Raw genomic sequence first — 14,342 nt, forward strand, 5'->3', positions numbered from 1 at the left:
ACTGGTGCACCAGTTGGAGTAAAATCATATTGGAGAAGTTTACAAAGAGTCTAAAATGGGAACAGATGGAAAATGGACAATTTCCCAGTTCTTCCAGCATGAGGTCTTCATGATGTGACTGACTTTTTTGGAGTTAATTCCCAGAACGAAAGATATTCACACTGAAATACAAGTAGAAAACCTCATAACCATGCAAAATGTAAATAATTTGGGGGTTTATCTGTCACTGGGATCATTCACTGCTCAGTTCATCACCCTAAGTGAGAATTTTCAAGAGCTGGATTATGTGCTTTGTCTCATTTACCATTTTAATGCTGTAAGCATCTGAAAGTCAAGTAGAAACTTACATTAGTCTCCAGATTAAAGAATGTATCATTTCCTGGGTGAAAGTGAGGGGGGGTATATGGATCCTAGAATATACCGTAGTTAATGACATATGTATCTAGATTCAATAATGAGCAGGAAAAAAAAAAAGTTGAGACCAAAGGAAAGAATTAAAAAGAAAGCTTTTAAAGAATCAATAATAAACTCACTTATTTTTCCTATTAATTCTTGCCTGGCAATGTTCAATTTTCCCCAATCACAGCAAACCATTCAAACTCCTATTAAGAAGACCCAATAGAATTTCTATCCCTTGAAATTTTAGGGAGCTTTGACCCCCAGTACACTTTATTCTTAAAAAAAAAAAAAACAAAAACAAAAACGGAAATTTTGTCAGTCACATAGGACTGACAATTTGCCATTTTGCTTAAAAAATATAAAAAGGCAGATAAAAAAAATTTCACCTTCAAGCCCAAAACACACCATTGATGAGCAATATAATGAAATAAAGATAACGGCCTAAAATGTAATAATAGAAAAGCAATTTGGTAAGAGGCAGAGTAAAGATATAAGACTTATAAGGTTGTAGGAGATGGAAAGTAGTTCCAGTTCTTTTTCCAATTCGAATACACTTTTTCCAGGTATACCTATTTATAAGGAATATATTTTCAATACCTCCCCCATTAAAAATAGTTTGAGGAGGTGATAGTGTGTGAAAGAAAACCAACTTTCATCTAAGCATGAAAGGTTATAAGTATGAAAATTATGTCCAGACTACAGTCCGGGAAATTTTTTTTCTCAGTTCTAAATGGATTTCAGTTTCCTGTAATAAAAGAACTTTTTGGTTTATCATTAATATTATCTCCAGATCATTTTTCTTTTCCTCCTCGATAATTTTATTTCAATCATTCCTTTTTCTTTTCCATTATTTCTCTTCCTTGTTTGGCCTCTCTTCTAAATTGCCACTTCTCTCCTCTACCTCTGGCTCCCTCATGCTTTTATATTCCCTTCCCTTTACTCCCAAATTCACTGCCTGCCACCTCTCAGCTGAAGATGCGCTGATGTGTGTGAACTTCAGAGAGCCTTAAGTCTCCCAACCTGCTTGTAGTTCTGTGGAGGCCTGAGCTAACTAACTGCTACTGATTTCCCAACCTGATGCATATTTGAGAAGCTTATTGTTAAATAGCCAGTTTCTTTCTGTCACATAGATCTCTGTTCACATGCAGCTGGCTGTTAAGAGGAGCAGCTGTTTCTGCATGTTAGGCTCTGGAATGCAGCTTTGGTTGCAGCTAAAAGAACTGGGCATCCCTAGGCTCCTAAGACCCAGCTGACATAATCTACTTCCTTTCAGAGGAAACTCTCAGTCCAAAAACCTGGCTGCTGAGCTAAAACGTCTGGAGCCCTGTCATTTCCCCTCAACAACCAGATCCTTTCCCTTCCCACCTTAATGTTGCAGTACACAGTTATGGCTGGCTCCTTTTTTCCCCCTACTGTCTCCTGGTGGGGGAGAGGGAAAAAAATCTGCTGCAGGTGTTTTCACTTTAAGTTTTTACAATCTGCTGATGAAATAAACTTCTTAGGGGAAAAAAATGATTGAAAGGATTGAATATATGTGGTAGAGGAAGATATAATAAGGGCACAAAGTTGTAACATTAGCATCAACTTATTTTTTTAAAAGACAAAAAGGCACTAATGAGGCAAACAAGAATTAAGGAAAATGAGATACAAAAAAATAAAAATTAAAAATTAAAAAATGAGAGACAAAAAGGATGAAGAGAACATATGAGAAATATCACATCAAGAAAATTACACCAAATTTTAGAAACCACTTAATAGATCATTAATTCCAACTATTATGTAAAGGGACATATGGGGCCTATAATGTAAACTGTAACTATAAAGCAAACAGGACTCATTTTTCTGTGGGACCAGTCTTATTACTTTGTTACTCTGTAATAACTGGTTTCTCCTAGAGTTAAAAAAAAAAAATCCCAGAGAGCGCAAACTTTTTTTTATGAGAAAACTTAAAAAAAAAAAACATATCTAATTATGCTTGATGTGAAAATGGAAAGGAAAAAAGTGTGGGAAAGCAGAGCCAGCAATTTGCAGAAGTCCATAATTAAATCTTTAGTGAACAAAAAATAAAATCTGTAGGCCAGCATGTAGAGACAAGACAAGGAGAAAAATCAACGGCCATTTCACATGCTAAGAGGCTTTATTAAGTTTATGAGGAAAAATCAAATGGTACCTCAAGACTATTATGTGCCTGAAAATTAGGCATTTTCCAGAAAGTATTAATTATTAAAAAATGAAATATTTACTTTAGCACTTACTTAATTCTACAAAATAGCCCACTAATGCATGTTCTTTGAATCTAGGAGTGAACTATTTGTGTTCGTACTTTTGAGTTTTTCTTCTTTATGTTGTGAATGTCATTTTCACCCCCCATAAAAAGGCAACTAATCATGATTACTATTAATTAGTGGCAGAAAAGATATTTTAGAGGTAGAATCATGAGGATTTCATAACTGATTAGATCTAAGATATCAAAGAGAGGGAAAAGCAAAAAACAAAAGATTCTAAGGTTTTGAACACAGGAGATTAGGGGAATAAGAGCTGAAAGAAATAATGAAATTAGAAGGAAAAGCTTTAGGACAATAATGATATTAACTGTGTTTAGAGCACGTGGAGTCTGAGGTGCTGGTGGGATACCCAGAATGAATGTAGTTGGGACATTCAGGTCAGGAAGTTTAAAGCTGTAAATATTGATTTCTGTATTCACATGCACAGAGATGATAGTTAAAACCAGGACGATGAATGAAAATGTCAAGAAAAAAAAGTAAAGAAATATCTTACAAAATATCCACTTTACAGGGGTTGATTCAAATCTAAAAAACAGTACTGCCTCCTAAATGAAGATCACTGGGATTAAAATTGGGGCCGGGACCAGATTTAGACAAGGCAATAACAGACCATGTCCTTTTTAGGGTTTAGAGTCTAGTAAGATATTAATACAGATAAATTACAAAATACGGAATACTTTTACTTACTATAAAGGTTTTTTAAAAGGGTATATAAACCTAAAAGAGGTTTTCTGTCCTAAAAAGGTAGAAATACATAGTATTTACTATATAAGGTGCCCTATAGAGTTTTAATAACTTTATTTTTAAGTTTTAACATTTTTGCAGTTATAGAAAATAAAGGGTTATATGAGGTGTGATAGATGAGATTATTATTAGACAGGGAGAACGAAAAGAAGGGTTCATGAAGCAGACCACATATACATCAGGAGAGCACTCCAGCATTATGGAACATGAAGAGCAAGAGCACAAAGGTTGAAAAGGATAAAGACTGTTTGAGGGGCAGAGAGTTGTCCAGTTGAGCTAGAATGTCAAATTCTCAGAGGTCAGAAAGGGATTAGAGCTGGAAGGCAGAGTGATGCCAGATTGTAAAGGGTTTTGAATGCCACACAAAAATATATGAACTTTACTTAATAGGCAGTAGGGAGCCCCTAAAAATTTCTGGGCAGAGAAGTGATATGAGAGCAGATCTTTATGTGTTAAAGGGTCAAAAATCATTTAAAAAATCATTTTGGGGTCAAAATGAATACAAATGGCAAAAGGTGTGACTTTTAAATGAGACACACAAAAAGGCCAAAGATTGTATACCAGAGTGAGATTAAACATGGCCCAAGGGAGAAATCAGACATTTTACATTCAATCAAAGAAAGACCACTAGCCTCTAGTTCTTCAGTGAAGAAATGTCTCATTAAGTATAATTCTGTCAAAATGAAGCATGTGGCATAGGAATCAATGATCCTGCCTGGAGAACTGGGATAGTGGTGTGAAAATATATCATTATGTGCTAGTGATATGGGGCAGTAAACAAGACCCAGGACGAGGCCTTAAACTTTAAGGCTTAAAGGAAAAATGAGGTCTGAAAGAACAAACAGAAAAGTCAAAGTCAAGAGTCAGGAAGTCTAGGAAGAGTCCAGAGCAGAAGGGGTAAGGCTAACACAGAGTCAGGGAGGCTAAGACTTCTTCTGGCTCTGGTTCTCTGTCCTGGGATAAACTGCACATCAAACCATAAAATACAAATGAGTCAGGAGAAAAAAAAGTCCTTTGTCAGATTTACAGTTCAGAAAATGTAAGTCAGCATATTGTCCCGCTTCATGTAATTACTAGCTTTCAAGATCCATACTGATTGGCTTATCTTTTGTTCATCAACTATGCTGTTTGGGGTAAAATTGTATTTCTATCCATGATTAAAGCATTTATTTTATGAACGATTTTATAGTAAGTTTGTCCCGAGTTGGCTATTTCAGGCCTATCAAAAGTTAAAATTTCATTATGGTGAGTGAACTTTTGGACACATTTTTTAATGTTATCTTTAATGAAAGGGGAAAATTGAAACACTGAGCTAAATTCTCCGGGTTCAATGTTACAGAAGAATTCTTTAAAAGTATTCTATTCGTGCTTATCTCCAAAAAACCAAATCTAAATGAGACCTTATACCTAGTATTCTTGTGGGGTTTTGTATGTGTGTTTTCAAAATTCAAGTTATATTATGTCTGTGTTTGGAGCCTATCACTGTACCACACAGAAGGTGATTCATCCAGCTTTCTATCAAAAGGAAGTTCATTCTTCACTAAGTAGCTCAATCATTACTTCTCTCCATAGGAACTGGGTAGGTCCTGACTGGTGATTTCACTGGGATAGGGAATTCCCCAAGTGATGACATGCACTCTATCAATGCAGATCTCTATTCCTCTGTAACTTAGTTACCTGAAACTCTCAGAGGTTAAATGAATTGCCTTGAGTCATATAGTCACTATACAGTGTTGGGACTTTCTAATGTTAATACCAGCTCTTTAACCATTATACCACACTGTCTGATATTACAGAGATGAGGCTGAGCATATCTCCTCTTTTTTTTTTTTTACATTGAAAGTACATGGTAACCCAGTGAAATTGCTTTCCAGCTCTGGGAGGGAAGAGGGGAAGAAAAGAAAATGAATTATGTAAACATGGAAAAATATTTAAAAACAATTTTTTAATTTAAAAAAGAAAAAGAAAAGAAAAAGTACATGGCATGACTAATATAGAAATATTTTACATGACTGCACAGATATAACCTATATCAAATTACTTGCCTTCTTAATGAGGAAGGAGGGAGGGAAAGAATTTAGAACTCAACATTTTAAAAAACAAATGTTAAAAATTGTTTTTTTAATGTAATTGAAAAAAGATTACTAAAAATAAGTAATTGATAATACTAAATACCTTAGCATTCTAAGATGCCTTCCAATTCTGATTTCTCATAAATTATTATCAATGATTGGTTACAGGAGCAAAATTTATAACAAAGGGAAAACAATTAAAATGGCTTAGCACCACCATGCTCTAAGACTGACCTTATCTTTATTTTTTTCCAACTGCTAATGCTCTCTTGAACTACATCCTCCCATTCACCCTCACCTGAAAAGGTATTAGAATAGCAGTTCAGTAGTTCCCCACCATCTTGGATACTAAAGATGGCAACCAAATCTAGGCCAAGAAGCTCTGGTTAACTGCTTAACAGTGTACTGAAATGATTGTGAGATCCCAGGCTGAATGGCCAGTGAAACTGGTGAGAGAAGGCCTACTGAGAATAGACTCTGAATCCCAGGCAAATGGTAATATTAAGTCAGAAGAATAGCAGGAAAGGAGATTAGGTGGAAGTCAGTCAGACTGAAAGAAAGGAAGAGCTACCTCTTGTTGTGGGAAAGATGAAAAAAGCCAGAGATGTTGAGAAACACTCCCCAAACCTTTCAAGTTGTAGTTGGAAGGTTAATCTTCTAATTAATAGAAATGAGACCACAGATACATCCTCTGGTCCCAGCTCTACCCAAGAACCCAGAAACAACTAGAGCAACTCAGTCTTGCCTTTTTATAATCTATTTGAAAGGCCAATATAATTTCAAAGTCGAAGATAAGTATCCTCTACCACATTAACTGCCCTCCCCATTCCTATTCTGTACTTCCTGCTTCTCTAACACCAGAACATTTCATTCCATAATTTAAGATAAAAGATTTAAAATTCAACCATAATTGGGAACTTTAGCACGTCTGAATCTGTGAGTTTCAATCAAAATTAAAATAATTTAATAATATAAATATAAATAATAAAATTAGAACTTTGTCCTTTTCCAAAAGGGAGAAAGTTTAGAAAAATAAGGCATGGAGAACGTGAGGGGAAAGGTCCAGGATACTATGTTGGGGAGAATGGGAGGAGGGTACAATAAAGTCATCCGAGCATCAGTTTAAAAAAAAAAAAAAAAAAAAAAAAAAAAGGATTTCCTGGACACTCTAGCAGTGTTTGAGATGGCTTCTAGGTCATGTGGGAGCAAAAGAAGTGCCACTCTTCACACTTGGTAAATGTAGAAAAGTATATCCTGGGGGGGCAGCTGGGTAGCTCAGTGGATTGAGAGCCGGGCCTAGAGGCAGGAGGTCCTAGGTTCAAACCTGGCCTCAGCCACTTCCCAGCTGTGTGACCCTGGGCAAGTCACTTGACCCCCATTGCCTACCCTTACCAATCTTCCACCTATAAGTCAATACACAGAAGTTAAGGGTTTAAAATTAAAAAAAAAAAAAAAAAAAGTATATCCTGCCCTGTTTTGGGTAGCAGAGGGGTGGATGAAAATCTACAGAAGCTAAGTACCATTGTATCCTTGTTGCTTAGTTTATTAATATTTTATTAAATGCCTATTACATGCTAAGGACTGTCTTAAGCTCTGAAGATAAAAGGAAAAGCAAAAAACAGCCCTTGGCTTCACAGAGCTCACAATCTAATGACTTGATACTGCAAATTATGTATTATTGATGTGTTATAGCTAAGTAAATTTCCTTTTATTAACTGTTCAATAACTTTGAGTACTTCATTTGTCCCAACACTGAACCTAATCAAATAGGGTACTGCTAAATGCCCTTTATGCCTGGTTCTATAAAGGGGTATTTCATCATAAACTAAGTCTCTTAAGATGTATATTTAAAAGGACTTTTGAGGGAGCAGCTAGGTGGCTCAGTGAATTGACAATTAGACCTAAAGACAGGAGGTCCTGAGTTCAAATTTGACCTCAGACACTTCCTAGCTGAGGGACCCTGGACAAGTCACTTAATCCCAATTGCCTTAGCCTTTACCACTCTTGTACCTTGGAACTAATACACATATAAATTAATAATTTAAAAATTACCAATATATTAATTAATAGTACAATAATACAATATGATTAATAACATAATAAATAATGTAATTAATGTAATTAATATAATTAACAATATACCATAATTAAGTTATATAATAAGTAATATAATAAATAATATTATAATAAACAACAATTGAATAAATAATAAATGGTATGATGGTTAATAATCAATAACATAATTAATTATCATTAATAAATTAATAATGTATAATAATATAACTCAGAGCCATAACTAGGGAAGTGCAACTAACATTTTGTTCCAGGGTGCCAAAATAGAAAAGGCACTGGCATTACTTGTTCTCTTAGCACCTGAGCAAGGGCTTAGTGCCCAGTTAATTAGAATTCATTTTTGGACCAGACCCACGACTTAATAAGGAATTCCTGCTGATGAGGAAATGATCTCTTGCTGATGAATATAAATCAGTACCTGTTCTGCAAACTGTAGTTTAAGAGAGCTGCCTCGGGATGCTACGAGGCTAAGGGACTTACTGGCACTTTATACAGTGCCTGGCACATGAAGAATTGTAAGTAAGTTGTCTGACTCACCAAAGGTCCCAGTCTATGTTGTGAGGAAGGAAATGAACCCAGAGCTTCCTGACTCTCAGCCCGGCTGTCTATCCATTGCAAAGGAGTGGTCCCTCAGTAATAATAGTTAAAACAGGAAATTAGGAAGTGACAGCACACCTTAAGAGAACTCCTTCCCAACTCTGACCCTTTCCCAGTCTCTTCTTCCCCTCGCTTCCTCCCTGCCAGCGTCCAGAGCCTGTCCACACACAGGGCATTATGTCCTAGGACATCCTGCCCCAAATCTGTGTCAAGAAGTTGATTTGCTTGTATATTTGGAGCTGAATATTTCTGGCACCAAAACGGCTCTTCCAACACTGAGAAAACCCTAAAATCTATTTCCAGATTGATGGTTTTATTCTTAAATTGTTTGAGATACACAAATGGGGATCAATAAAGGAGAAAAATGAAGTGAATGAATACAGACTTAGAAAATGAATAGTTTTTCACAACCAATGAAGGATCTAATAATAACCTAAGCTGAGTTTATTAACTAATTATATATTTTTAAATTAAAATAGTATCGACTGGGGCATCACTGATTCCTGGTAGACATTAGGATATTTATAGATGCTCTATGAATAATAACAAGTGTGTAGTTGAAATGCAATTTAGCAGCAAAAGAAAGAACATAATGTCCTTCTGTCCTATTTTATCTGTGTCATTCACTTATGAGACTTCATTTGGAAGAATTTTAGTGGATAGAGAATATTCATGTAATTGTAATTTGCATTCCATCTCCTCTTCAGATATTGCTAGATCAGTTGGAACACAGAGAAATTTATAAATTTTCAAAACCACAAAAGAACACTTTTTTAAAAAAACAGCCAGGCAAACTAGACACTGGTTTACAAAGTGATACATCTGCTCCTTACCTGACCATAATCTGTCCTGAAGACAACAACTCCCTCTGCACAAGAATTTACAGTACTTGGAAAGTGCTGGCCATTTTCTCGCAACCAGACTCGGGTTCCCTGTAAACAAAATGAACATAAATAAGCTTTAAGCCTGGAAAGAATTTTAAAATAAACCACAACTCCCCAAAATATCATTACTACTGGGTACCTTTCCCTGATTTAAAAAAAAAAAAAAAAGATAATTTCAAAACTAAGATACCACTCAAAGAATCTGTCTTCCCAGGAAGCAAGCCTCCATCCTTACCTAGTTACATAGTCTCAGCATACAGCTACAGCTTTGGAAGAGGGGGAAGGGTAGGTGGAAGAACAGATCTCGCCTGGCTTCAGATCCAGACATGGTGGCAAACATCTAGAATCCCAGCCGCCTGGGAAAGCTGAAGCTGGAAAGTGATCTCTTGAACGTGAGTTTTCTGGAGTGAGTATCCACAATAATGTTAGTATTAATACTATGTGTTTACCAGACTTGGGAGACTACCAGGCTGCCTAAGGAAAACACAAACTAACCCAAGTCACAAATGTAGTTGGTGGGATCAGGCCCATATGGAGTAACTGTACTTCCAAGCCCGGGTGACATGGGGAGACCAAAGTCTTAAAAAAAAAATTATTATCATCTTTTCTTTTTTATATTATCTTCATTCCTGGATATTTCTCCCAAACAATTTCCCTGCAATTATCTCTTGTTTTTAAAAATGAGGGGAAAAGTAAATCTGCCCCAAAAAATAAATTAAAATGTCTCTATAGGGGGAAGAAAGGGGATAGATATATAACCACCACAGCTTACCCCTCTTAAATAAATTTTAAAATGTGGAAATATTCACCTAAAGTGTTACTAGGCCAAAAAGGAAAGGAAGGGAATAAATATCTATTAAGTACAGTACGAAGCATAGACTACTTTATTATTTATTTGTTTGTTTGTTATCTCATTGAGTTAATGCCTCAGTTGTGTGCTTGATGAATTGGAGATGAAACCAGCATTCCTATATCAAGGGCTGAAGCCAATTTCCATTTCTACATTTTCTGCTGCCTGAAATGTACTCCCTCCTCATTTCCTCATAGAATGTCTCTCTTCCTTGAAGACACTGCTCAAATACCACCTTCTACAATAGGGTTCTTCACCTGGGACCCACAGACCTCTCCCAAGAGGGTATTAAATTAGGGGTGAGGGGTGGGGAAGTGTGAGTATTTGTGAAAAAGAAATTTCAATATAACTGTTTTTTTTTTGAAATTCTATATATTTCATTTTTATGCACTTAAAAAAGACCATTCTGAAATAATCTTCTTCATCAGTTGTAAAATGTATTCTGCCACCTCTCTTATTACCTTCCCTTGAAAAAATAAAAGCAACATTCTGAGAAGGGGGGTATATCGGTTTCACCAGAATGCCAAAGGGATCCATTACCCAAAAAGGCTTAAGAACCCCATTTCTACATGTGGTCTTTCTTGATCTCCCCAAAATATCTAATGCCTTCTCTCCAACTACTTTGCATTTACTGGTTTAGATTTATTTTGCATACACATACAAATGGACTTGGTGTGTCCCCCTTCACCCATTCTATTTATTATTACAATTATTAAGACTATGAGCTCCTTGAGTAAGGATGGCTTTATCCTGTGTAGCCACAGTGCCTGGTCCATAGTACATGCTTAATAAAACCACATACTGACTGACTCAAAAGGTGAATGAAAGAGCTGATTTCTCTCCAGCTTTAAAATTTACCCTTTAGTGCTTTACATGGGGTCAACATGCTCCAAAAAATGAGGCATATAAGAGTCACAATTATAGTGTGGGTTTACATTGCTGACTTGGAACAGATCATTTTTTGTTCATCACGATCCAGATGAACAAAAATCCGTTTTCATATATGCCCCTCTAGTGGATGACTGGATGGTGCTTGGGGTTAATTTTCCACACAATACAACAACAACCGTGGAGCTAGAGGGCTTTAATATTAACCACAGAGTAGTATGCTTCCTATGATAGTTGGTGGCCATGTAAAGGAAGAGCTCATTGGAAAACCCAAGAGATTTTAATCAGCTCCAACTCAAGCCACTCTTGTTCCTGGTTCTCAGTCACATATAACCATCCTGAAACTGATCTGAAAACAGTGGCACATTGATAAAAGTGACACGTGCGGCTGCCTATCAACTCTGGACAAACAGCAAACAGCTGCTGTCAAAATGCATCCTTTTTCTCCTCCAGCCTCAAAATAGTTCTACTTTAGTATCTATGCATGTATTATTAGTAGAACATAACTTCTCTTTATAAATTTCATGTAACACATAACTTTGTGATGTACCTTTATTTTCTTCTTATATATACAAATAAAAAAGAAGGGTTCAATTAGGAATCAGATAGATGCATTTAATTTAAATTTCAAGAACTTCAAAAAAAATTTATCCATCTTATAAAAGGAAAGAACTATCTGAAAGATACATAACATTACAATTGGTTTCCATTGACACAACCATAAAGAACCAAAGGTTCTTGTCACACCATGATGAAATATAATAATTAGGATTTTGCTGAGGAGGAAGTCTAGAAGCAAAGGCTAGAAGGGGAGGGGAAAAAACACTATGAAATATGAAAATGGGGAGGGAGTACATTCTACTCCAAAAAGTATTTATTTAGCACATCCTATGTTCAAGGAATTGTGTTAGATAATGGAGATACAAAGACACATAAGAAACAGACCTGGCTCTTACAGAAGAGTAAAACATAAAGACCTGCCACCATTTTTCTTTTTTAAAAAAGGTGGAGGGTGGAGAAGGGGCAGCTGCATGGATAGAGAACCAGGCCTGGAGACAAGAGGTCCTATGGTCAAATCTGACCCCTGACACTTCTAAGATGTGTGAATGATCCTGGGCAAAGAGCAGGGCCAGCCCTTTAATTCCTTCCCATCCAAAGTAGGCAACAGGGACCAAATGAAAGAGCATCACATGTAGAGTCAGGGGGTCCCCATTTTACATTCTGTCTCTGACACACTTATTTTCTGTGACCTTGGACATTTCTGGCTCTCAGAATCATCTTACAGATGGCCTCTAAGGTTCCTTCCAGATCTATGAACCCATGACTTGGTAGTTGAGAAGATGGATAGAAAGATGAGAAAGAAAGAAAAGTCCAAGATGACTATGATGATTGGGGTCAGCTAGGTGGCTCAGTGGATTGAGAGCCAGGTCTAGAAGTGGTTGGTCCTGGTTTATATCTGGCCTCTGACACATGTGTGACCCTGGACAAGTCACTTGCCTAGCTTTGACTACTCTTCTGCCATAGAACCAATACATGAGAGAAGGTAACAGTTAAAAAAAAATTACTTCTGGGCAAGGAAAAATTGAAAGTATAAAACACAAAGGACAAGTTTTTTTGTTTGTGTATTCTTTTTTAAAATAGCTACCTTAAAGTTCAAATATTTTACCATGGTCTTGACTTTCAAGCCTGACTCTGATGGAAGTGACCACAACAGAAAAAGGGTAGTTGGGAAAAGTGGAATTGGGAAAGGGAAAAAGAGAAGGTTAGATATATGAAAGAGTTGAGTTCTAAAGATTCTGAATCAGAATATTGATGGGATATCCAAGCAGATATGTCTGATGACAGAGATGCAGAGGGGAAGATAATGGGACTGGAAAAGCAGATTTTGGCATAAGATTCATAGTACTGATGATTAAAGCCACAGCAGCAAGTAGTCACCAAGAGGCAGAACATAGAGAAAGAAGAGGAAGAGTGCTCAAGAGACACCCACATTCAAGAGGCAAGGGTAAAGGGCAGCTAGGTGGCAGAGCAGAGAGAGTACCATGTCTGGAGTTGGGAGGATCTAGGTTCTAATCTGGTCTCAGATACTTCCTATCTGTGTGGTCCTGGGCTGATCCCTTAACCTGACTTCTAGCTTAAAGAGTTGTTACTAAAACAAAAATTAAAGGTTTAAAAAAAAAGGCAAGGGTCCAGCAATAATTCAGAAAGATTAGACAGGTGGGAGGACCAGAACCAGGAGAAAACAATGTTCAAGTAAGCAAAGGAGAAGAAAGTGATAGAATTGATTTTATTAGACACCCTAAAGGCATCAAAAAACATTTAAATCTTCTATCCTCTAAGACCAAAGAGAACAAGTCTTTAAAATAAGAACCCCTCTAATACTTAAGATAACAGAATCAGAACTGGAAGAGACCTCAGAAGTCTTGCAGTACAGTACTCATTTAACAGACGAGGAAAATGAGGTTCAGGACAGTCATTTATTATAGAATGTTTATTTGTGAATTCATCATTGTGGATATTCCCATCACTCACAACTGACTGAAACTTCTTACAGCTTAGTAAGAGGTCTTCATGAAATTCTACAAACAGCAAAAATTTATCAAGTGGCAGGCAACTTTCTGGTGATAGGTTTGTACAGACATACTGTTCCTCACCAAGTCCACACTCCTAAATCCTTCTGAGCTGACAGGGATGCTCCTGTATACCTTTTGCTCTGGTGGCAGAGCCTTCGAGAACTTGGGGTTACCTCTATACCACAATGAGGCATCAGAGGACTATGATGGTGGGCATTAAAAAATAATAGATCAGAAAGGTAAGGGTCTTAAAGTAAGCAACTTTCAGGGACCCTCACTCACTGCAGACTTTCTCTACAAATGATTTCATGTATAAAAACACAGTTCTCAATTATTATAGATCACCAGTTAGCGTCCTCCAAGTATTTCTTGATGCTTTAGGGCCATATAACAAAACAATGCATTTCAACAACAACTAAGACAAACCTAACAATTAGTGACAGGTTAATTAATTCTAACTAGTTTCATTACTGAGTAGAGGGTTCTGACCTCACTCCTCTAGTCTTTAGTTTCCTCTATATCCTAATGACTTCTAAAAGTCTCTTCCAGTTCTGAATCTATAATCTTATGATCCTTAGAAAGAACATGGGGAAAAAGAAAGCTAATTACAGTTCGGGGTATTTTCTGTTACCTGTTAAGTCTTTTGGTTCAAAGTTTTGGTCTCAGGCAAAGGCTCACCCCTCCCCTCACAGCTGGCCATTCAAATTTAAATAGTATTGACACAGCATTACAGGATCCAACAGAAATACACACTCCTATATTTCAAAGGTCTTCTGGCCAGGTGTGAATAGCTGCTGATAAGCAAAAATCTCCATAAGTCAAGCAATAACCCTATCAGTGCCTGCTTTGTCTTCTGGGCAAGGAAAAGTTGAAAGCACAAAATACAAAGGATAGTCCTTCTGTTTGCATGTTCTTTCTCTCTCTCTCTCTCTCTCTCTCTCTCTCTCTCTCTCTCTCTCTCTCTCTCTCTCTCTCTC

General features: G+C 36.7%; 1 protein-coding gene across 2 annotated transcripts in view; it reads right to left on the minus strand.

Moving 5' to 3' along the window:
• MYO10 (myosin X) overlaps positions 1 to 14,342 on the minus strand; it is a 233,476-nt gene that overhangs the window by 164,729 nt on the left and 54,405 nt on the right. Inside the window, exon 2 of one of the 2 annotated variants that reach the window (XM_044665583.1) lies at positions 9,004 to 9,102. In XM_044665583.1, the coding sequence (XP_044521518.1) occupies positions 9,004 to 9,102 (99 nt within the window). Of the gene's footprint in view, positions 1 to 9,003; positions 9,118 to 14,342 lie in introns of those variants that run through there. The other variant, XM_044665593.1, reaches the window with a different exon arrangement.

This window comes from Gracilinanus agilis, chromosome 1 (assembly GCF_016433145.1).
Source record: "Gracilinanus agilis isolate LMUSP501 chromosome 1, AgileGrace, whole genome shotgun sequence".
In the NCBI taxonomy this organism is placed as follows: domain Eukaryota; kingdom Metazoa; phylum Chordata; class Mammalia; order Didelphimorphia; family Didelphidae; genus Gracilinanus; species Gracilinanus agilis.